The 22,646-nt window shown below is 40.5% G+C and overlaps 1 protein-coding gene and 1 long non-coding RNA gene across 3 annotated transcripts in view; one reads left to right on the top strand and one right to left on the bottom strand.

The window, feature by feature from the left end:
* The window catches only part of cluap1 (clusterin associated protein 1), a 24,403-nt gene extending 10,920 nt beyond the window's left edge, over positions 1-13,483 (bottom strand). The window contains exons 1-7 of one of the 2 annotated variants that reach the window (XM_020520481.2): positions 13,095-13,483; positions 12,401-12,512; positions 11,240-11,324; positions 10,941-11,120; positions 10,244-10,339; positions 2,271-2,354; positions 961-1,094 (exon numbers count right to left, since the gene is read on the bottom strand). In XM_020520481.2, the coding sequence (XP_020376070.1) occupies positions 961-1,094; positions 2,271-2,354; positions 10,244-10,339; positions 10,941-11,120; positions 11,240-11,324; positions 12,401-12,512; positions 13,095-13,116 (713 nt within the window). In that variant the 5' untranslated portion in view covers positions 13,117-13,483. The remainder of the gene's footprint in view (positions 1-960; positions 1,095-2,270; positions 2,355-10,243; positions 10,340-10,940; positions 11,121-11,239; positions 11,325-12,400; positions 12,513-13,094) is intronic. The other variant, XM_048609404.1, reaches the window with a different exon arrangement.
* On the top strand, positions 13,350-22,646 carry LOC125485652. Its single transcript, XR_007264365.1, has 2 exons — positions 13,350-13,644; positions 21,659-22,646. It is a non-coding gene; the product is annotated as an uncharacterized LOC125485652 (long non-coding RNA).

The raw sequence follows: 22,646 nt of genomic DNA, 5'->3' as shown, positions 1-22,646 counted from the left end.
GGGCACAGCATGTAGTGCAGATTCTGGTACAGATACCATTCTTCAATTTGATTTACGCTACATGATATCAAGAAAGGGATGAAAACACTGGATGTTGCAACGGTGAAGAGTCCTAATAACATTCCGGCAATAGCACTGAAGAGCTGTGTTCCACAACGAGCAGTATTTCTAACCAAGCTACTGTAGTATAGCTACAACAGTGGCATCTACTTGACAATGAGGAATATTGCCCAGGTATGTCTTGTGCATAAAAAGAAAGACAATCCAATCGGGTCAATTACGATCCTACCAGCCACTTCGATCATTGGCAAAGTGATGGAGGGGGTCATTGACAGTGCCAACAAGTGGCACCTGCAAAGAAATAACTCCTACTCTTAACTGCGCTCTGAAATAGCCTTGCAAGACTATCAGTTGTATCAAACAGCTATAAAGTCTATAACATCTAAAGGAGGGAATGAAACTGGACAGATCAGCTAGTGCAATCTCAGCATCACAAATCTAGTCTTGCTGACCGTGAAAAGTCCTCCTGATGATGATCTGATGATTTGTGCCAAAATTAGGAGATTTGTCATGACTTACAATCTCCCAGACACCATCACCATCCATGGGTATTTCCTACCCAACTAACAAGACAAACCCACCACAGTTGACGCCACTGAGGACTGGAGGTGCCTGGGAGTGAACATTGAGTCAATGAGGTCTCCTGGCTTTAGGTCAAACATGGACAGGGAAATCTCCTGCTGATTACTGTCTATTGCCATCACTGCCCCATTCCTCAAAGATACTACACTTTCCCAATCCGTCAACTCCTTCAAGTGAAGCTATTCTAAATTACTAGCCTGCACGACATACACCCATTATCATTGGAAAGTCCATGAAAGAAACAGCAAGGTTGCAATTGGCAACATAACAGTCCATGCACAGATCAAAACACTACACCAAGTTGTTTCCGAATCTGACCTGACACTCTGCAAGGTCTGCAGCCGCTTCTTACTCCTCTCCAGCTCCATCTTCTTCTTTTCGATCTTAGCCTCCAGGTTTGCTTCATCAGAGGCAACATTGTTCAGCATTTCCTTGGTCCTTTGCACTTGTTCCTGCAACAAAAACAGCAACAAAATATTGTGTGTTTTGAAAAAGGGTCAAATAAGCTTTCACAAAATATCCACCAATTAAATTTGGCAATTGCTCCCAGGGTGAAACAGCACAAAAATCAGAATGTAGGAAGTACCTGCCCAACTGGAAGCTCTGTCATTATACATAAAGGCTGACTTAGCTTTCAATTTCCACAAATATCAGTTTGAAACCAAAAAATACAGAAAAGAACAAAAGACTTGAAATTATATAACACTTTTTACAATCGCCATACATCCAAAAGTGGTTTGCAAAAAATTTAGTACTTTTTAAACGTAGTTACTGTTGTAATGTAGGCACTGCATAGCCAATTTGCACAACAAACTGCCACGAACAGCAATGCAGTAATGACCAGATAATGTATTTTTGAGCTGCTGACTGAGGAAGAAATATTGGTTAGGACACAAGGGAGACCACCTCTGATCCTCTTTAAAATATAGTGATATGAGGTCTTCTTTATTCATCTGGGAAGAAAGACAGAGCCTCAGTTTAACATTTTATCTGAAGGACAGTACCTTCAACCATATAGCACTCCTTTTTTACTTAAGTTAAGAAGAGGGACTTAAGAAAAAGTAACCAAGGTCAGCACTGGATATTTCTACAAATTGTTTCATAAGTATACATGAATTTTTTTATATCACTCCAAAATACAGCAAATCTGCGCAGGAAACCCAAGTCCTCCAGGTACCCCTCCCTCCAATATATTGCTTTCTGGGAAAGTAATTTGGGAGGAGTAGAGAAGGTAAATATTTTGAAGGAGGTCAGTGGGACATTATCAAAATTTGCTACTGATAGCAACAATTACTCAGGTTCATGATTAGTTTCCAAAACAAAATCTTCCCTATGTTTTCAATTTTCATGGGCCCTAATATCGTTTTCAGTCCAGATTAAAAAAAATACAGTAAACATCAATATATAAATTCTGTAAAGGTTTCTTAGGACTCTAATTTGTTTTGAAGACAGGTCTTTTTTTTAATTCACTCATTGATTGTTAGCATCGCTGGCTGGCCAGCATTTACCTCACGTCTCTAATTGCACTTTAAGTGTTGGTGAGCTGCTTCTGAACCACTGCAGATTAAATTGCATCTGCCACTGTGCTGCCCATATAACTAACCTGTCTGTATCTAAAGCTCACTCACTATAATTTCTTTAATTCCAGCTCTTAGTGCCTTCTCAGTCTCGTTGATTTCCAGTGGTCTGGCTATTGCGGCTGTTCTCATCTCCTGGAAAAGAAGCAGAATAATTAATTACAAACTTATAAAAGTTAGCTAGAAACAAGGAATAGGTAAAGAACAGCAGGTTCTATCAGACCAGTCCAATGCTGGCACCAAAAGACCATACAACCTACAACATGCAACTCCGGAGAGACAGAACAGGCAGATTCTTGATCAATAGGAAACTTATGGGGAAAGGGCAAGAATGTGGATGTTAGGAAAGTCAGACCAGCCACGATTCTATTGAATGACAGTGCACGCTTGAGGGACCGAACGGCCCACTCTTGCTCCTATACAGACAGCATGGTTAGTAAATTTGCAGATGACACTAAAATTGGTGGTGTAGTAGATAGTGGAGAATGGTATCTCAGACTGCAAAGAGATCTTGATCAGTGGGTCAATGGGCTGAGAAGTTAGCAGATGGAGTTTAATTTGGATAAATGTGAGGTATTTTGGTCAAACAAACAAGGGCAGCTCTTATACAATTAAAAGTAGAGCCTTGGGTAATGTTGTAGAACAGAGAGACCTACGGGTTCAAGTACATAATTCTTTGACGTTTGCATCTCATCTAGACAGGGTGGTTAAGAAGGCATTTAGCACACTTGCCTTCATTGCTCAGACCTTTGAGTATAGGAATTGGGACATCATGTTGTGGTTGGACGGGATGCTGGTGAGGCCTCTTCTGGAGTACTGTGTCCAGTTCTGGTCGCCCTGTTATAGGAAGGATATTATTAAGCTGAAGAGGGTTCAGAAAAGATTTGCAAGGACGTTGCCAGGAAATGGAGGGTTTGAGTTATAAGGAGAGGCTGAATAGGCTGGACTTTTTTCCACTGGAGCATAGGAGATTGAGGATGACCTTATAGAGATTTATAAAATCATGAGGGTATAGATAAGGTGAATAGCATGTATCTTTTCCCTAGGATGGGGGCTTTCAAGACTAGTGGGCATATTTTTAAGGTGAGAGGAGAAAAATTTAAAAAGACATGGAGATAATTTTTTTTTTTTTTTTTTTTTACACAGAGATTGGTTTGTATGTGGAGTAAACTTCCAGAGGAAGTGGTGGATATCGGTTAATACCAGTGAATACAATGTTAAAAAGACATTTGGATAAGTACATGGTTGGAGGGATATGGGCCAAGTGCAGGTAGGTGGGACTAGTTTAGTTTAAGATTATGGTTGGCATAGACTGGTTGGACCAAAGGGTCTGTTTCCGACGCAATATGACTAATTTCTTATGGTCTTGGGGTTTAAATGATCTTATAGGAAAGGAAACCTAAGAAAAGGGGAATTCCTCTCTGACTTCTGATAGTGATTAAACAAGCCTCTGGTACCCCATAGTGCGAGAAAGACACATTCCTAAATAGCCCCATCACTATAATAATCACATAGAGACTCAGGAGACATGGTGGCAGGGAGATAATGTTCCCTAGCACTAGTAATACAGACGAATGAGTTGGGAACACAGATTCCATTCAGACCACAGTGGAATTTAAATTCAATTAATAATTCTAGAATTGAAATCTACTCTCAGTGACGGTGAACATGAAACTGTCATCAATTGTCATTAAAACCATCTGGTTCATTCATTAGAAAATCGGGCCTACACGTGACTCCAGGTCCAAGCAATGTCTGCCCTCTGAAATGTCTGATCAAGCTACTCTGTTTAAAAGCAATTGGGCACGGGCAATAAATGCTGGCCAAAAGCCATGACAGAACAAAGAAAAAATCTCTACCCATCTCTTTATACAGTGACAGAGGGATAATGCCCCGAATCTCCATTTGTCTCCTCCAGAAGATTATGTGGATAACACTCAAAAGCCCGACCAGATCCCTCTGGAATATGTGCAGAGAATCTTGATTCATTATTTGAGGCATTAAATTGTTCCCAAGCTTGATTAACTCTGTAAGAGGTTATTTCTGGTCAACAGCTGTGCCGGTTCTATGTTGACATATCTTAAACTCATATTCTGAGGTCTTGTCTACGGGTAGTGAAGTTGTAGAAGAAGGTGCTGAAGTAATTTGTATCCATGAAGTTGACAAACAATTATAAGCCTTCCTGGAAAGAACAGGATTTTGGGATATCATGATACAAGAAGAATAGCATTGACATCATAATGTCAAAGGGGCAACAATATGGCTTAATTCCACAGAAGTTTTTTTAATAAATGAACAATGGACTTAAACAGCTTAATGGGCCGTGCAATTTCAATCCTCTGAGATGCTATACCTTCACTAAGTAGAAAATTAACAATGCAAATACAAAAAAAAAAATGCCTAGAGTTAAGGCTAGACAATAGCTTGCTTGACAATATTGTCCCTTTTGATATGCCTGCACTCCAGTAGGAACTCATTTGGATAGACAACTGTGTTTCCTTCAGCTACTAGGAGCCCCGAAGTATTAATAACATTGTAGTGCACTGAGACTTGGCACAGAATTTTGCATGGGCTTGGGAAAACCCAACCTACTCAACATTGCTCATCTGAAATACACACTCAACATACTATGAATTAGCATAGGAATTTTGTCATTTACACAGGGGTCAGGTTTACAGTGCATTTTGTGAGCCAGTTAGAGGACCTCCTTGGTGCTCCATGGGTTAATGATCCTTTAACCTCACACACAGCCACCTCTGTGCTGCCCCATTTCCTTTCAAATCCCCCAAGTCACCTCTCCTTCCTCCGTAGTCATCTACCTTGCAGTATGCAAGGCTATACGTAAGGAGTTATTTCAAAATAACTGGGAAAAAATAAATGCTAGCAATTGATCAAAACCCTGAATTCAAACACACTAGCATTTATACTGCAAGAGAGAAAACTCCAGTTTATAAAATAATGTAATCCACAAAGGCATCTTCCGTGTTGAAACCTCTTAAAAGTTTCAAGCTTTCTTGAATCAATGGACCACTTACTGAGCTGAAGCCATGACAGTCATTCCTCTATATCCGTGAGGGTTCCATCCCTGAGAACCCCTGTGAATGAAGAAATTCATGAGTGTGGAGCTCACTTAAAAGTAGTTTTAAAATCGTGCCTATGCAATTTTTGCCCACAGATGTTCATTTTTGTTGTTACTTATTTTTTGACACAGATAGGCAAATTTGTGATTCATGCATGTGCAGTTACAGAGGATTAACTGTAGATCATTTAAAGCCCAGCTAAGCATTCATAATGGCTACAGCTGTCATCATAAATACTTATAACAACATTGTCTGAAACTGGCAAAACTGATACCCCACTTCATTTCCAAAGCAGACTGTCTATTAATCAATGGAAACCAGCAGGTGAAGTGATTTATTTCTCAACTTTCAAAAGCAGACTCTTTTAAGAAAAAAAATCGGTATGTCAACTGTTTCAAATTGCATACAAAACATGGACAGTAGATTCTGACAGGATTTTGTTTTTACATTTTATAGTAGTTGGCTTCTTTCAGAGGTGAACACAGAGGGAGGAGTCATGTGACCTGCCAGTCCAATCAAGGACAGGGTGCGCACAGGCATGTGGGGACTTGCCCAGCCGTTGAATGGGGAGCATGGCATGCATAAACTGTGTGATGTACTCGGTAAATTAGATTTATGGTTGTATTAAATCATGTTTTGCAAGATAACCAGCAAAGCTAAGCTTTTAAGTGATTACATTGACGAGGAGGTAAAGGCCAGCAACTCAGATTGCAAGAAAAAAGTTAGAATACCAAAGTTGCAGAATAAGTCGTTGTCAAAGAAAAGAATAATCAAATGCCTCTCTTCAGAAAAATTAGAGCTGTTCCTCCTCAACCTGGCTCTCGAAATATGGATACAATACAGGCAGATCCTGGGTTGCAAACAGATTCTATTCTTGGGTCCATTCAGAAGTCAATTTGTATGGAAGTCGGAACACAACGCAGAACAATATAAAATAGCCATTCACAAGTAAGCAAAACATTCACATGTCAGATCTTTAAAATTAATATTAACAAACCCCTGTATGGTATCACGTTCGTAAGTTGGACCTTTGTCAATCAGGGACACCCTGTATGTAGAATGCTTAAAACCTTATCTGTGACAATGAAATTGAGGGCGAAGAGAAATGCATAGTCATTTTGTTAGCTGTATGTGGGACACAAACATACAATCCAATTTGAAGCTTAACTTCCCTGAATTCCCTTGTTACAAAAACATTTGCAGAGATCATAGAGTCACTCAGACGGAACTACCACCCCAAGGTCCCAGTAATTTTATAGTGTTACAAGTTTAATTTGACCAAGAGGGCCCTAGGGGAGACCATTGCAGCCTTCATTGGTGAGGCTCAAGGAGATTGCAGAGCATTGCGGCTTTAAGTCTGTGTTAAATGTGATGCCAAGAGATTGCTTAGTACGTTGCACTAATGATGAAGCCATAAAATAGCTTTCAGTAAAATCAAAAATTCATATAAAAAAGATCGCTAGAGATTGCTTTAGTCACGGACAGCATGGAAAGAGAACACAGGAGGTCCATAATTCACCAGTTAGGATGGGAAACCACAAGCAGCAGTGGCACTCGGAGTGAAGACACTGGTAAAAGCAAGGAAATGAATGAGGGACAAAAACAAAGTTGCTGGAAAAGCTCAGCAGGTCTGGCAGCATCTGAGAAGGTAAAAACAGAGTTAATGTTTCAGGCCCGGTGACCATTCCTCAGAACTGATAGTGGCTGGGAAAATGTCAGTTTATATGCAGAAAACAGGGAGGTGGCTGGAGTAGGGAGTAAACGATAGGACAGAGCCCAAAAGGAGAGAAAGACAGTAGGACAGACAAAGGAATTGCTAACGATCAGGCTGGAGGGTGAATAGTTGTTAATGGGCACTGTTAGTGACTAAAAACACGTAGAGTAATGGCAGGCTATGTGGTAACAAGGCCTGGTGTGTGGGGTAGGGGGCTGGGACATGGGAGAGTTTAGGCCCTAAAATTATTGAACTCAATATTGAGTCTGGAGGGCTGTAGGGAAAATGAGGTGTTCCTCCAGCTTGCATTAGGCTTCGCTGGAACACTGCAGCAAGCCAGAGATAGAGATGTTGGCCAGGGAGCAGGGTGTGCGTTAAAGTGGCAGGCAACAGGTAGTTCAGGGTCTTTTTTGCGAGCAGAACGTAGATGTTCTGTGAAGCGGTTGCCAAGTCTAGTCTTCGTTTCCCCGGTGTAGAGGAGACAACATCGTGAGCAGCGAATGCAGTAGATTAGATTCTGGGAAGTGCAGGTGAAGTGTTGCTTCACCTGGAAGGTATGTTTGGGCCCTTGGATACTGGGGAGGGAGGAGGTAAATGGACAGGTGTTGCATCTTCGCCAGTTACAGCGGAAGGTGCCGTAGGGCTGTAGGGAGGTGTTGGGGGTGAAGGAAGTGTAGACAAGGGTGTCCCGGAGGGACAAGGCGGACAAGGGAAGGGAGGGGAATAAGTGTCTGGTGGTGGCTTCTTGCTGGGGGTGGCGGAAATGGCATCTGATGATCTTCTGGATGTAGATGCTGGTAGGATGGTAGGTGAGGATAAGTGGAACCCCATCGCTGTTGTGGGAGGGAATGGAAGACAGGAGTCAGAGGTAGACCAGGTGAGCATGATGGCAGGGTGGAAATTGGAGGCGAAATTAATGAAGTTTCCAATTCCAGACGAGAGAGAGAAGCAGCACCGATGATATCATCGATGTATCGGAAAAAGAGTTGTGGGTGGGGGCCGGAGCAGGACTGGAACAAGGAATGTTCCACATACCCCATGAAGAGACAGGCATAACTAGGAACCAAGGGGGTACCCATGGCAACCCCTTTTAACTGAAGAAATGACAGGAATTGAAAGAGAAGTTGTTGAGGGGGAGGACAAACTCAGCCAAGCGGAGGAGGGTGCTGGTGGGTGGGGATGGTTCAGGTCTTTGCTCCAGGAAGAAGCGGAGAGCCCTAAGACCCTCCTGGTGGGGAATGGACATGTAAAGGGATTGCACGTCCATGGTAAAGAGCAGGTGGCTGGAACCGGTAAACTGGAAGTTTTGAAACCGATGTAAGGCGTCAGAGGAATCAAGGATATACGTAGGCAGGGATTGGACCGGGGGAAGAAGACTCAGTCAAGGCAGGAAGAGATGAGTTCTGTGGGGCACGAGCAGGCTGAAACAATGGGTCTGCCCAGGCAGTCCTGTTTGTGGATTTTAACACACTTTGACACACCACCCTGCTCCCTGGCCAACATCTCTTGCTGCAGTGTTCCAGCGAAGCCCAACGCAAGCTGGAGGAACAATACCTCATTTTCCGCTTGGGGACCCTACAGCCCTCCAGACTCAATATTGAGTTCAATAATTTTAGGGCCCAAACTCTCCCATGTCCCAGCCCCCTACCCCACACACCAGGCCTTGTTACCACATAGCCTGCCATTACACACCCCCTGTTGGTCACTAACAGTGCCCATTAACAACTATTCACCCTCCCAGTCTGATCGTTAGCAACTCCTTTGTCTGCCCAACTGTCTTTCTCTCCTTTTGGGCTATATCCTATCATTTACTCCCTACCCCACCCACGTATAAACTGACTTTTTCCCAGCCACTATCAGTTCTGAGGAAGGGTCACCGGACCCGAAACATTAACTCTGTTTTTACCTTCACAGATGCTGCCAGACCTGCTGAGCTTTTCCAGCAACTTTGTTTTTGTTCCTGATTTACAGCATCTGCAGTTCTTTCGGTTTTTAAATGAATGTGGGAACTGGAAGAGCAGGAACATTTAGAATATTAAACCAACAGCCTCAGGTAGACCCCAAATAAGCAGTGTGTTTCGGATGTGGGTGAAGCCACCTCACAGACCTATGTAGATTTAGGGAAGTTAAATGCTTCAGGTGCCAAACAAAAGGCTATTTGAGGCATAAGTTCAAGCATACTTGCTAGAGGAGGAAGGTACAGAATATAAATCATACAACAAAAAATACACAAAGCCTGCCTAACAAATCAAACAGTACAGTGTCTGTGTACCATTCGGTGATGGTCCTGAGGTGACAGGGACAGTTATGTCTGACAAGTGTAAAAGCGAGAAAAGTGGCCTTGATCACGATGGAGTTATTGGTAAACAGAAAGGCATTACAGATGGAAGTGAACTCTGAGGCCTCTGCCACCATTATGGGAGAGCAAATCTTCAGGAAGCTTGAAGACCATTGGAACCATGCTGACAATATACAAGTTTTGTAGGGTCAAAGAAGCAGACAATAATATATTTTTTAAAAATTCAATATTTCACTACACAACGTGCACTTACAATGGGAGGTGAAAATCCAGCCCCTGTTACTGTGTCAGCCAGCTCATAGGTTTTAGCAAAACTATCGTCTTCAGTTCTCAACTGCTGCTAGCTGGGTCAAACTCATATGTTGGGAGTTCTGTCCCACTAGCATGTACCTCAGCTCCATTTAAAGTAACTACGTAGCAGAGAAACATTTTAAGGGAAGTCAGACAACTGGATTACAGAGAAATGATTATGTCAAAAAGGTGAGATAAGTAAATAGTGGGAGGAGGTTCCTGACAAGCATAAATTCCAGAATTAGGCCAGTTGGTTGATACCCTTTGCCTCACTGTAATTTCTATGTAATTCTCTGAAGTGAGCCAGTAAGCACTAACCTAAAATGTTAACTCTGTTTCCCTCTCCAGAGATAGTGCCTAGCTTGCTGAGGGTTCCAATTTTTCTGTTTTATTTTGATTTTCAGAATCCACAGCGTTTTGTTGCGGTTTTGAATTGTCAGTTCACCAGTGACTTGATATTCAAAAGTTCAGAAGCAAGTCCTCTCTATCATGGTCACACAAACTGCAGCAAGTTTTTTGACATTTTTGAACTAGTGTCACAAATTTATACTGAACACAGTAAAACAATTTATCTTTTATTCGGGGATATTGTTATCTTCCGGTTGTCAGTTGCTAGTTGATCAGAAACCTGCTGACTCACCCTCAGGCCTACTTCTTTTCCCAACAAATCAAATACTGTTGCTCCTTTGGAGGTAATCTCAGAGGCTAGTTGTCTGGCAGTTTTCAAATCTGATATCTGGAATAGGTGAGAAGATGCAAAATATAAGCTACAATACATCTCTCTTCAAATATTATTAAGGGCAGTTTACATCATGAAGACAGACTCTATGTTAGCACCAAAATTCCCCAACCATGCACTGTTAGGGTTTATTTATATATTTTGTAGTGTCCAGGAGCAAATCATTGGGTTTGTAACAGGTGTATAACACACATTTACCACATGGTCAGGATTAAAATATCTCACTGCTGTAGGCCAAAATGAAAGTTTCACTTAAGTTCCCAGTATGGTTGGGTGTTGAACTGCTAATTTGACCTTGCGGCAACACTTTGATGGAACAGTAAAGCTAGATTGTTAAACATACTCTCAGTCAAAATACAGTGCAAATTCAAAAAGGCAAAGCTCCTGTGGAGCAGAATTTCACTGGAAAGGGTAATGAGTCAGAGATGGGGCTAGAAAACAATAGCCCTGGTCCTGAGGGATGGTCTAGTGAGAATCGGTTTCGGTGGCAGAGGGGCATTGCTGAATTTGCCCTTAGGTTCTCTTGTATAGTACTGCTCAAACAACAAACATTTGTGCTAATATTGTCCTGAATGAGGAATTAATTTGCATTACTCACCTTCGACCCCAAGTCAAATTTGAATTTTGAACTGTCTTCTTCTGTATCCTCACTTGTGTCCATTCGCTTTGTTTTCATAGCATTATAGAGAACGGTAGTAATCTTCAGCAACTCTTTCACCGCATATCCATCAGCCTGGTATAGCTTCTTAGTATTGAGCTTAATGTGAGCTTTAGTTGCCTGCAATACAAAGCAAATATATTCACAAAACATACTGCAGGTTTCTGGAGTTCATCCCAGATTCATGCTGTCCTACAGTTTTCACACACCAGGCTGAGGAAGAGCTATTTGCTGCTTACCATGAATTGTGCTACAGCTTTGATGAAGAAAACTCGGTCCTGTTCTGTATCTACATCTGTTGGGATATCTGTCTGGGGCTCATATCTGATAAAACAAGATCCAAGTAAGATAAGTTACTTTCCAGTGTACTATTTTCACAACCTCTCTCCCTTTTAAATGAACTTAAAACTTTTAAGGATATCCCCAAAACACAGTTAAAATGGAAGGTGATGGTATACTCTGTCAACTATAACAAATGTAGTGCAGCAGAATCCAAATCTCATGCTTTCCAGCAAGAACAAACTACTTATTTTAAATCTCAACAGACCAAAGATCGGAATTATCTGCACTCCCTTTTTTCTATATCGTACTCTACATTTCAGGATTAGTTAGAATTGTAATGAAAAGACGTAATGAACAACTGCACATCAGCTGAAGGATGAGAGTGTTACAGTAACATACTTGTGCCATAAGGTTTGCTAAGATTTCTCATTTATTATGTCTTAAACAGTCTTATCATAAAAGTAAAGAGTTGGTGCAAAATTTTCAATCTAAACACTCCATTAATACAAGCAAAATCACTGGGAATATTCTAGATGAGTCCCTCTCTGCAATGGCCTACTATACCAACCACAGAAATACATTCATGCATTGATGTTGTGATTTTGCAGCTGCACGTGGTTTTTCATCTCGCAGTGCCATTGGCCACAAATGCAGTCATTTTAATATGTATTCATGTTCTTATGTAGACAAATGCTGTAGCCAATTTGCACATAGCATAAAATGATCAAACAAGATGAACATCCAGATATTTCAGAAGATGTTGATGCTGTTTGAGAGAAAAATGGTGAATTTTCCAAACAGACAGTACTGCTAATAAACTATACAGCCTTGGTTAGCGGTGCAGACACCAAAGTGGATTTGATACCAAAACCTTCATAATTCATTCCACACATATTGAATAACTAAGGTATTCAGTGTACTTTTCAAAAGAAAGCTAAACCGTGAGGAAGGGTCTCCAGACCCGAAACGTTAACTCTGTTTTCTCCTTCACAGATGCTGCCAGACCTACTGAGCTTTTCCAGCAACTTTATTTTTGTTCCTCATTTACAGCATTCGCAGTTCTTTTGGTTTTATTTAATTAGATATGATGTGTTTTATACACTTGTAAGATCACAAACCTTTTAACAAGCCAAATGAGAATCTCTGATACCAAAGCAAAATTCGGAATCCGAAAGTTTTCCATAGAGATCAAACGGGGATAGCCCAGAGCCCTCATCATCTCGGTGAAGTCTGAAATACAATAGGTCATCGGTGTTTATACATAAATTAGTCAATTAGCAGCTTGGAGGTGCTAATTTCTGAAACTTTCCCATTATTGCACTTCTCAGGAGGATACTCTATTCTTGCAGTATCAAACTACATTTGTACACTGATTCCTGAGGTTTTCTTCTTAAATAATGTTTTGAGGATTAATATTGACAAGCCTGAGAAAGTACTAATAATTGCTGCATCCACACAATATGGAACTAATGGCAAATTATTGTGCTCCTCAGCCTGCTTTTACAAAACAGAGGATGGTGTAAGAAATGATCTTGGAGATAATGCAAAGTAAATCTTATTCTCACTATAAACTACAAAATTCAGCCCAGGGCAAATAGTATAGGAGAAACTATATAATCAAAGATAATTTTTGTCTCCGTAGCTCTGTCTATTCTACAGTTTAAAAGATCGAGGCTGTTTCTGAATATAAATAATATACAAAGATGATGATCTTCCAGGGGTAAACAGCAGACCTACTGAACCCGAACCTGTGTAAAACCAACGCTACGTCTACCCACAGCCTAAATTCTCAGACATGAAAATTATCCTTACTCCTCAGGTCTCTGAATGACATGATGCTGGTGGAATCTATAGTCTAGATGGGGCCCGGTCTTCCTCGGTCATGAAACACAACAAAATACTATATTTCCACTGTATCCAATACCCCCTAGCTTTGGTCCCGTTCACGGGCCTTCCCCGATTCCCAAGCGCCGAGCATCGCCCGGTAGCTGAACGCGGAATCGATCCACGTTTGTCGCTACTCTTCCCCAGACCAGCTCACTGTTCTTGTCGGCTCGATTTTTTCTAACTTCTCTACTCAGTACTGGAGATGTGTAGTTTCATATCTCTCTCTTTGTCGTTAGGCCCCGTTCCCATGGAGATCCCTGTCCACTTTCTGCACGACAAGCATTCTGGGAGCCACGACCGAGGCGTCATGCGTGGAGACATCACCTGACATAACGGTCGATGTGATGTCAAGGTAAAATGTGGTTGTGTCACACATTTTCAGAAATTGGAAGCCCTTGAAACCCGAACCGCGTTTCAATTAGATCATGGCTGATTTACCTTCACTTCTTCAGTCTCAATCGTTCTGTTCCATGTGGTGTGTATATTGTCTAAAATATTTATATATTGATATATAGGTCACATGAATATGATGCATCATAAGCTGCAAAAGATATTCATTCAAACAATCTAATCTTTCATTTAAAAAAAATTGCATGCACAATAAGAATATAAGAAAGGAAAGCATGAGTAGATCTTTTGCAAGTTATGAACGTAATCCATAAAGAAAATTGTCGTGCGGGGGGGGAAATCTTTGGCCTTTCTAGTCAGCCCCAATTTTGCCTGTCCCTGTACCTGTATTGGACATAAATCTTTAAATCATTCATGTATTTTAATTGTTGTTTTTGGCCATTTGTGTGGTGTCAGCGGTTATTGGTGTGTCATTACTTTTCTAGGGAACATTGCTACAGTGGCAGCTGTGATAATTGGTGCTGTAAATCCATTGCATTTTTGGGAATGAGGGTCTTATGGCATAGTGGTAGTGTATACCTCTGGGTCCTCTAGGGGCTGATTAAAGTCCTGTCTGATATAGAGGTATGATATGTCCGAACACTTTGTGTATAATTTGTTTTGGAGAAATGTTGACCCCTGGAACTGATGGTGTTTAGTACCTTGTTCAATTGACAAATCAAATCTCCTTCATCAGTTGTTTCATATGAAGAGATACAACTAGAAAAGCTATGTTTCCATATGTAGTTGCAATGATAGATCTGGGGGTCATTGGCTTTCACAATATAAAGTTAAGATGACGACTTCTGTCTCAAGTCTCAAATTGCCAAGGGGACTGACTTCTGTTGAATGTGTTGAATGTTTATATTCTGATGATTTTCTAACATTGGCACTGATTTGTCACCTTTATCAAAGTGGAATTTAGCTTCCTGTCATTTTACTTTGATCTTGTCATGCACTGTTGCTGCTGCTGGCTTCAGTCATGCTGCTGTAAGGGGCACGCAGCATGACATTAGTTGCTGATCTGGACTACTTTGTGCTTCAGTAGGTTTATTTCTCCCTCTAAGAATACCCCTTGTACACAGTTATGCTGAATCCAATATATTTTTTGATGACCCTTTGACAATTTTAACTTCTGCCTTAGCTGTTCCATTCTGACTGGGTGTAGTGTGGAGAGGATGTGTAGTGCTGAATTTTCCGAGCAATTATTAAATGTCTTAACTCATGGATTGAGGCTTGTTATTGCTTATCATTTTAGGAATGCCATGGCAATTGAAATGCTCTTTCAGGCATTCTAAAGTCTCACTGGTAGTTATTAACATCAGCTGATCTAATTCTCAGCAGTCTGAACTTCCAGAACCAGGCATCACTGTCTAAAGATATGCAGTGGGCCATTTAGGACTGAGCTGAGGAAAATTTCTTCGCTCAGAAGGTTGTGAAACTGTGGCATTCTGTGCACCAGAGTGCAGTTCATGCCAAAACATTGAATGTTTTCAAGAGACACTTCGATATATGTCTTAGGTCTAAACAGATCAAAGGCTATGGGAAGAAACCGAGGACACAGTATTGAGTTGTATGGTCAGCCATGATCAAATTGAATGGTGAAGAAGGCTCAAAGGGCTGAATAGCACATTACTGTTCCTATTTTCTGTTTCTATGTAATAGTAATTAGTTTTAACAAGGTAATCTGTTCCAGTGAGGGTAAAGAGGCCTATTCAGAGCTTCATCCATAGCCTGGGACTTAACGTATAAGAAACCTACCCTTCTTTTAAATTCTACAGTGTATATTGTGGGACAAGTGGAAAATTAAGAAGCACCAACAGAGGTCTTGGGATGGGGGGTAAATACACTGTAGCCTATTTCAAAAGGAAAAGTAAATACAATTTTGTTTTAAATTCCTCCACTTACGAACAGAAAAGGACAAATGTAAAATAATTAAATGAACCTCTCTCCCTATCTGTAACAGTTTTTATCTATTGAAATTCAAGAATTTTGCTTGGTACCCATTATGTAGAATTAAAGTTCATCTTCATTTCCATTTTATTGGACACTAACTTAGTTTGCTCTTCCTCTGCATCATGGAGTCTAAACATTGCCTTTTACAACTTAATTTCCAGGTTATCATCTTGAGAAAATTCACAAAAGTCTGTGAAGTTTGTGATGTTGCGCAAGCACAGTTTAATTTGATTAACTTCATGCGCTTCTGGAATCATCATTTCAATACTGTCAGATTTTTTCGCCTTGTGACAATACAACACTAACTTTTTTCTAGGATGTAGAGTAATTTGTCAGAATCAACAGCTGATAATTCTCCAGCAACTATCTTTTATCAGTTTAATTTTCTTTTTTCTCGCAAAATCCTTGCATGTAAAGTGATTCAACATGTTGCAATTACAGTCTGCTTTCCCTGTGCTAAACATACTTTCTTTTCTTTCTTGTGTTGTCCTCCTTGTATTTAAATCCAGTACTCAAACCTGGATTTTTATGTTGTCCTTTCCTCCAATCATCCTTCCTTTCAGTTGTCTTGTGCTTGGAAGATTGGGATTGTCTCTCAACATAGTACATAATTTCATCAGTTCTCCCATCAATACACTTCAGTCGATGAGTAAACACTTCAGAGATTCTACACATCAACAGTTTCCTTGGTAATAGGTTTCTCTTCTCTCAGTAGACATACGCACAAAGCAGAATCACTTCTTTCTAAGACAATCTTATCTCTGATGCAATCATCCTTCAGTTGCCCTAACTCATAAGATTCAACTAGACATTTCCTTGCAGTCACATTACAGTCAGTATTCTTCTTGTCTTCCTGACGTCTAGTGTTAAACACATAGCATTTATAAATAACATGAGCAGAGTGTTTAAATTGGGTCTTTGAGGCCTCAAAAACTGTAAGTTTGGTTTGGTTCTCTGCTGAGATCTAGGGTGCCAAGCTTCCTCTAATACTGATAACAGAGTTGCTACTCTTGTACTTTTACAGGTTTCTTGCTCAACTCTGTGGCAATTGCATAATTCTGCCTCTAAGACTGGAAGAATTTGCAACTCAGTCTCAAATATAATTTCATTTCTTCAGGACTATGTGCTGGAATATTCATAGTTGTTATGACTTACACAGTTGCCAATTTCCTGTATAAGGGTTCAGAATTAAGCCATTTCTGAAGAAGGGTCTAGGCCCGAAACGTCAGCTTTCCTGCTGCTTGGCCTGCTGTGTTCATCTGCTCTACACCTTGTTATCTCAGAATTAAGTCACTGTTGTTTTTCGCAGCTACTTGCTCTCTGTTGTGAAAATATGCTGAATCCAAGCTGTACACTTCTGACCTCCTGTTCATGTGGAGTATAAATTAGCTACTGTCCTAAAACTTTATTTACATCCGTGACATTTCATGATATGAGAGATCATGTGTATGGTAAGCCACAGTGTACAAAGGTCTTTATTCAAACATACTCCTTGTATCCCTTAGTACCCAACAATCTATCAACTCTTGTGAAAATATTCAACAACTGAGAAACCCCAACTTCCTAGGATAGAGAATTCCAAAGATTCACAATCACTCAGTCCTAAATAGATAACCTCTTATTCTAAGACAGAGGGAACATCAGCATTTACACTTTCAAGCCCCTTAAAACTTTTACATCTTTCAGTTATATCATGTCATTTTTAAAATTCCATGGAAGATAGGTCTAGTTTATTCAGTGTCTGAATACCAAATCCCCTCACATTCGGAATCAATCTCGCAATATTCACCAAAGGCAAGTACGTTCAGTGTGATATTGCCGTGATCATAGCAAACAAAATGCTCTTTTGTGATGTCATATCCTCCCTACCCAGCAACCAGGCAATGGGAGCCAAAAGCTTTTCAGCTAACTTTATCCTTCTCCTGAACATGTCACAGTTATTCAATCATACATGTGTCATCTGTTTAATTTATTGTCCCCAGTTGACATCCATTTGCATTCATAAAGATTTATGATGGATTTTTTGCTAAAAGATATATTGGGCATTAGCTTGAAACCTAAATCTCAGTACTGCCTGCCATACCCTATGAACAACGTTTGCTTTGAAAGTGAGACTGAAGCCCAGGAATGGTTGTACTTCATTGGATTTCTTGGAATTGTTCCTTTGGCCTTTTGTCTACATTTCCTGATGAGAAGACTGAAAACAGTAAAGGTATGGTGCATTTTCCAACTCCCACCCAGAAAAGATTCTGATGTGTTTAACCCAAGGCCTGTTCTTTCATTGGCCTCCACTAATGCATCAATAATGGTTTGGAGTTTGAACACGGAGTGTGCACATTTACAAGCATCATTTACATATTGCAATTCAATGCCTTGTTCTAGGAAGGGTATTATTAAGCTGGAGAAGGTTCAGAAGGGATTTACTAGAACGTTGCCAGTAGTTTGAGTTGTAAGGAGAGGCTGGGTAGGCTGGGATTTTTTTTCAATGGAGCATAGGAGGTTGAGAGGTGACCTTATATAGGTTTGTAAAATCATAAAGAGTATAGATAAGGTGAATGGCAGGTGTCTTTTCCCTAGGATAGGGGATTTCAAGACTAAGGGGCATATTTTTAAAGTGAGAGGAGAAAGATTTATAAAAGACTTGAGAGTGAATTTTTTTAACGCAAGTGGCTCGTGTGTGGAATGAACTTCCAGAGGAAGTGGTGGATGCAAGTAGAGTTACAACATTCAAAAGACATTTAGATAAGTACATGAATAAAATATGTTTAGAGGGATATGTGCCAAGTGTTGGCAGGTGGGACTAGTTTAGATTGGGATTATGGTCGGCATGGACTGGTTTGTCAGAAGTGTCTGTTTCCATGCTATATAACTCTATGACAAAGGTTGGGATGGCCTTGTTTCTGGACTTGAGGTGAAACAATTTGAAAACATTTCACTGGATCCTTTAGAGAAACTCCACTTCACACACCTGATTTGAATCTTGGAGATGATGGAAAGGCTGTTGAGCATCAGGTGTATAAGATCATAAGACATAGGAGCAGAAATTAGGACATTCAGCCCATTGAGTCTGCTCCACCATTCAGTCATGGCTGATAAGTTTCTCAACCCCATTCTCCTGCTTTCTCCCCGTAATCTTTGATCGTCTTGACAATCGGGGACCTGTCTATCTCTGTCTTAAATATACTCAATGACCTGGCCTCCAGAGCCTTCTAAGGAAGTGAGTTCCATAGATTCACCACTCTCTGGCTAAAGAAGTTTCTCCTTATCTCCGTTCTAAAAGGTTTTTCTTTATTCTAAGTCTGTGCCCTTGGGTCCTAGCCTCTCCTATCAATGGAAACATCTTCCCAACATCCACTCTGTCCAGGCCATTCAGTATTCTGTAAATTCCAATTAGATCCCCCCCCCCACCATCCTTCTAAACTCCAAGTATAGACCCAGAGTCCTCAGACATTCCTCATTTGTTAAACTTTTCATTCCTGGGACTATTCACGTGAACCTCCTCTGAACCTGCTCCAGGGCCAGTACGTCCTTCCTGAGATATGGGGCCCAAAACTGCACACAATACTCCAAATGTGGCCTGACCAGAGCCTATAGGGCCTCAGAAGTACATCCCTGCTTTTATATTCAAGTCCTCTCAAAATAAATGCCAACATTTCATTTGCCTTCCTAACTACCAACTTAACCTGCAAGTTACCTTGAGAGGATCCTGGACTTGAGGACCCAAGTCTCTTTGCACTTCAGCTTTCTGAATTTTCTCCCCATTTAGAAAATAGTCCATGCCTCTATTCTTACCAAAGTGCATGACCTCACACTTTCCCACATTGTATTCCATCTGCCACTTCTTTGCCCACTCTCCTAATTTGTCCAAACCCTTCTGCAGCTTCCCCGCCTCCTCAATACTACCAATCCCTCTAACTATCTTTGTATTATTTGCAAACTGAGCCAGTATGCCCTCAGTTCCTTCATCTAGATTATTAATGTATAAAGTGAAAATTTGTGGTCCCAACACTGATCCTTGTGGAACATCACTTGTCACCAGTTATCATCCTGAGAAAGACCCTTTTATCCCCACTCTCTGCCTTCTGCCAGACAGCCAATCTTCTATCCATGCTAGCACCTTGCCTCTAACACCATGGGCCCTTATCTTACTAAGTAGCATCAGTCCAAATATAGTGGCTAGAGGAGCAGAACAAAGATTGGGAATTCTGTGTCACTTTGTGTCTGGTCCAGTTAATCTCTGGTCAGTAGTGATCCACTGGATCTTGATGTTGGGTGACTTAGTAATCTTAATACCATTTAATATCAAAGAAAAATGATGAGATTCTCTTTGTACCTCTGCAACATGAATATCGCTTTTCATTTATTGGCATAAGCCTACCTGTTGTCCAGGCCTTACTGCATAAGAATAGCAACTGCTTCAGTACCTGAGGCATTGTATTTCTGAAGAAGGATCTAGGCCCGAAACGTCAGCCTTTCTGCTCCTCTGATGCTGCTTGGCCTGCTGTGTTCATCCAGCTCTACACAATATTAGTGACACTGGCTTGAGGAGGCCCAGCCCTCTTCCCCCACTTCCCAGGACACAAAATGTCTAAGGCACTAAAATGGAGTCTAATGAGGTCATACCAAGAAAAGGTTTAGAAAACACTGCACTACAATATAGTGTTTTCTTCTAGCTTTCTATTGACTTCAGTTTTACTAGGCTTTCTTGATTCTGTACTCAACCACTTCCTTACTGTTAAAACTAGTCTCAATCACTTCATATCTAGAATTTAGTCATTTTTTTTGTGCTTATTTAGACCAAAGCTGTAGTGAGATTTGGAGTTGAGAAGTCCAAACTGAGCTTATTGCTGTTTAAGTTAGATAACACTGTCAATGCCACTTTCCGTTATTTTGCTGATGATTGACAGTATGTTTACTGATGATGTGATAATTGTATTTGGCTGCTTTTAGGTGAAAGGGCATGCAATTTTCCATGTTGTTTTATGTATGAGAGTGTTGAGGGCACACTAGTACACTTTGGCGAGGGGTGAAGGTAGTTCTGAAGGACATGTCACTACAGCTTGGATGTTGTCATGGTCAGTAGCCTTTGTAGTATATGTGTCTTCGGCTATTTCTTGTTAACACCTGGAGTGAATCAAATTAGTTGAAGTCTGGCACCCATGATGCTGAAAATCTCAGGAGAAGGCCAAGAAGCATCATCCTCTCAATACTTTATGTTGAAGTGATTGCAAGTGCTTTGTCTTTTGTATTAACAGGCTAGGCTTCCACATCTTTAAGAATGGAGATTTTTGTTGAGCCTCCTCCCATGGCATGTTTTTTGTTTTGATCCACTACTTGTCATGATTGGATATAACAAGCCCACAGACCTTTCTTTGACCTGATCTGTTGGAGTACTTAGCTCTATCTATAACTTGTTACTCCCACATGAATACAGTTTTGAGTTGTAGTTTCACCAGATTGTCACCTCATTTTTGGGTATGCATGGTGCTTCCCTGGCATGTTGTACGCTCATTGAACTAGGCTTGGTAATACCATAGTAAGGAATATTTCAGGCTATGAGATTGCAGATTGTGGTTGAATATATTCCTACTGCTGCTAAAGACATACAGCACCTCAGTGATGCCCAGTTTAAAGTTGTCCAATCTGATCTGAATCTATCCCATTTAGCAGAGTGGCAGTGCCACATTACATGATGATTGATATCCTTATTACTAAGACTTTAGTCCAGATTTGAACTTCAATTCCCCACTTGTCACAGTGGGATTTAAACATAGCTCCTGATTATTAGTTCATAACTATTAGTCCATGAATATATCATTACCATTTACAAACAGTTGTTACAAACCCCCAACAGATTGAGATGAAGCTCGAAGTAAGTGTCTCCTTGGACAACTGAAATGCATTAGTATGCACTTGTGAATCAGTCATTTCCAGACTTCTCATGGATGGATGCATGTGTAAAATTAAGTATTTTTATGTCATTAGAAAAAAAAATTCCCATCTGCACTGATTCCCTTGATTATTTATCAATAAGTCTGCTGAAATTTGCTGGGTGCAACTGAGCTGCTGAGTAACAACAGTAAAAGTGATCATCCTGTGGGTGTAAATGCAAACTCTTCCTTAAAAGTATTCCTTTCTTTTTTCAGATGAAAGCACAAACTTCAAACAAGTCTGAATATCTGACAGAAATCTGCACTGCTCCAGATGTTTCATTTGAGGACCCCTGTGTTTTACAAACCCTGCATACACTTGGAGGGATTCTGGCACAGAGAAGGGAACTGGAGAAAAAACTGAAAACTTTTCAGAATTCAAAAAGCTCTACACGTAAAAGACTGAGGCACAGGGTAGAGCAATAGGATTATCAATCACGTGGGAATTTATAGCAGTGAATGGGATTGTGTATATTTAATAATTAAGTGAGGCCTAAACTTTGTCCCAAAAGTGACTAAATTAAAACTGTGCTGAATATTGTTTTTGACTGATGTGCATCTTCACCACAGTAGCATTATAAATGTTATACACAAGTAACAATCCAAGATAACCTACCCATGGATGTCAGTCAAACTACTAACCATTCAATAGAGCGTGGAATTTCATCATATTGCACCTGTAGGCTCAAGATAGTTTATATCTTTTTTTCCCTCCCAAAGCCAGATTTCGTTTCTTCCCCTCCTTTTCTCCCTCTCTCAAGATGATGGCTGTCAATGACAGTTCAACAGAAATCATTTCCAAACCTGGGCAACAGCGGCTTTGAACTTAGTTGTGCAACTTGTGACCACCTTGTCACAGGTGAGAGAATGTCCTTTCCATTACAATAAATATACTTAGGAGCTCAATTTCTGAATTGATGATGTGTGGAGACAGATTTAAAGAGACGATAAACAGCATAATCTTTTCTCACAAAACTCTCTCTCTGTGTACTTGTCAATGCTTCTCAAAGAAAATCACCAGGAGTGGAACAGAATGAACAGACAGAAAGGAGACTCAGCACACTATTGGATTTGAGAGCAGGACATAATTTCCAGTCCAATTCCCCTGTCCTTTCAGAATTCGGCAAAACATATTGAGAAATCCTATGAAAAGCTGCAGGTGAAGGCTGATTTTATTTTAAAAGAATAAACACTTTGAAACCAA

The sequence above is a fragment of the Rhincodon typus genome, chromosome 21 (genome assembly GCF_021869965.1).
Source record: "Rhincodon typus isolate 14 chromosome 21, sRhiTyp1.1, whole genome shotgun sequence".
Taxonomy (NCBI): domain Eukaryota; kingdom Metazoa; phylum Chordata; class Chondrichthyes; order Orectolobiformes; family Rhincodontidae; genus Rhincodon; species Rhincodon typus.
The sequence above is the reverse complement of the archived record's forward strand: the minus strand, read 5'-3'. Positions and strand labels throughout refer to the sequence as shown.